The sequence below is a fragment of the Gadus chalcogrammus genome, chromosome 22, assembly GCF_026213295.1.
Source record: "Gadus chalcogrammus isolate NIFS_2021 chromosome 22, NIFS_Gcha_1.0, whole genome shotgun sequence".
Taxonomy (NCBI): Eukaryota; Metazoa; Chordata; class Actinopteri; order Gadiformes; family Gadidae; genus Gadus; species Gadus chalcogrammus.
In genome coordinates, this window is record NC_079433.1 from 6,685,866 (window position 1) to 6,688,365 (window position 2,500).

Genomic DNA, 2,500 nt, shown 5'->3' on the forward strand with positions numbered 1-2,500 from the left:
AGTGGGCTTATCTTCACAGAGACATATGCAAAAGTGTGCACTTTTGTAACACATTATCTCACACACACACACAGACACACGTACACAAACGGCGGGAATCAAACCGGCGGACTTACCTTTATAGTTGATCTTGAATCCAATGGAGCCCACGCTCTCGTCGGACTGCAGGTGGAGCCACATCTGGTGGGTCATGCTGACGATCAGGTCCGGAACGAAGCTCCCCGATAGGCTGAAAGTATCAACCGCGACCGGGTCATGACCATATCAGCCAATGGCGTCGGATGGTGTAATCACAATCGATCCAACAATCCTGTCGATTTGGGTTAACTGATACGCAGTTGGTGCCAGAGTAGCGTTAAAGGGATGCTATTCTACCACCACCACACGTGGTTGGTTGCCCCTCTAGGGACATCACACGTGAGAGTGTGCCACTGGAGTATTATCACCATTACGTACATCCAGCAGTTGTACAACGGCTGGATCAGCCTATCAGTAGCTACAGTCCACAAGGTAAGCCGGGGTACTATCATCATTACATACATCAACCAGATGTACGAGGGTTAGATCAGCCCAACAGAAGCTACAGTCCACAAAGGTAAGCCGGTGGATTATCCATCACGCATCTGTGTGGAGCCGCCGGACTGTGATGTCACTACAGGGCCTTTTTTTGAACGGCTCGTAACGGCTCATCCACAACAGACCTCGTGGTAAAATAACGGGCTCGTTTGAATATGTGTGGGCCACCCATCGCTGAACACCATCCAACGGTGCATTCAACTCCTTCTTTCCTCCCTGCTGGAATAACTTTGCATCAGACTACTATTAACTACTAACAAGATATTTCGTAGCAGTGTAGGGGTCAAAGATCTGGATTCCTTGCATCCCATCAAAGGGCAGAGCCTATCGACTAAGCGTTCTGTTTAGTTTTGTTTTGGATCACACTTTTGGGCTCTAGAATTTTAATTTATTTATTTATAGATTATTCTGTCAACCGGGGGGACAGGCCAGCCCACGTAGCTCTCTATGCTAACACGCAACAGGCACATCTACGGAAACACAATGATTCGCGTCCAGGCTGAAGCGCGCCCACAAGATGTTTCATTCACTCCTACATGGGAAGGGGTTCATCCAGTATCATTACGTACACACCAAAGGACGGTGTTTTGCTTATACTTTTGACATCAGTAAGATAATGTCGGGTCTATCAGTGAAAACGATATCATTTTGTACATACACTTGCAGTATAGCGGTGGGGTCGCCGACCTCCCCTCCGTCTCCGATGGTCAGCGTGTCATACGCGATCTCCATGTCAAACTCCTCAAAGTTGATCTGGATCACCTGGAGAACACAAATGGACAACGTCAACGTTTAGTTATGGAGCCGCATTAGATCACCGGCGCACATGGAAACACTTTTTTCCAAAACGACTTGGGAGTGAATTAAGATATTTTAGTAGCCGGGAAAAGGTCAAGTGTTTTAGTCAAAGACGGCGGAAACTGCAGTGCATGTTCGTCCATAGGTCATAATTCTTATTATGTGTGAGCGTGAACGTGGGCGTGCGTGACGTGATTAGCATTTAACAGCACTGCTTCCTGCCGCGACCCGTCGCCGGGCCGAGGCTCGGCGAGAATATCGATCGCAACGGGGAGGAAAAAACAACCAAACAAATATGCAAATGCAGAGCTGCGTTTTTAACAGATCAAATACAAGGAGTACAGAGACGGTGAGGCGCAGCAACAGATACTGAGCGCGTTCGGGGCTCCGAGAGGCCAAGTGCCAAATCCCCCCCCCCAACCCGATCAGGAATTATTAAACCAGCGCTGTCTGTTTCATCTCAGACCAGAGAGAAACACATTTGGCATGGAGCGGGTTACGAGTGGGGAGCAGGAGAGGGGGGGGGTTGGAGGAGGAGGAGGAGGAGGAGGAGGAGGAGGAGGAGGAGGAGGAGGGCGGGGCTGAAGAGGGGGATCAAGGACAGAAGAGGGAGAAGAGAGGAGTAAAGGAAGGGTTGGACGGAGAGCAAGGCCGAAGTAGGTAGATGGGGAGGAGGAGGAGGACGTAGAGGAGAGGAATATGGCAGGAGAAGGGTGGATGAGGACGGAGAGGGGTGGATGAGGACAGAGAGGGGTGGATGAGGACAGAGAGGGGTGCGGGGAAGACAGAGGAAGGGACGGGGAGCAGATGAGGAGTAGGGGTGGGCGAGGATGAGGAGATGGAGGAAGGAGGAAGAGGAGGAGAGGAAAGAAAGAGGGGGACTTAAATGAGGGGAATGAGGAGAGGGAGGAGAGGAAATAAACGGAAGGAGAACGGAGGATGAGGAGAATGATCGGTAGGGAGGGGAGAAGACCTCAGTGGGACAGATGGAAAAGAGGAAGGAAATGCTGGAAGGGATTGAAAAGAGAGAAAACGGAAGACTGATGGAGAGCAAGAGAGATTCGAGGTGTGGGTAGTTGGGGGGGGGGGGGGAGGGGAGTCTAGTGGAGGAGAAAGTGGGGGGAAA

At 50.8% G+C, this 2,500-nt stretch overlaps 1 protein-coding gene across 1 annotated transcript in view; it reads right to left on the reverse strand.

The window, feature by feature from the left end:
- LOC130376229 (CUB and sushi domain-containing protein 3-like) overlaps positions 1–2,500 on the reverse strand; it is a 387,391-nt gene that overhangs the window by 105,949 nt on the left and 278,942 nt on the right. Inside the window, exons 13-14 of the mRNA XM_056583449.1 lie at positions 1,235–1,338; positions 117–229 (exon numbers count right to left, since the gene is read on the reverse strand). Of these exons, the coding sequence (XP_056439424.1) occupies positions 117–229; positions 1,235–1,338 (217 nt within the window). The remainder of the gene's footprint in view (positions 1–116; positions 230–1,234; positions 1,339–2,500) is intronic.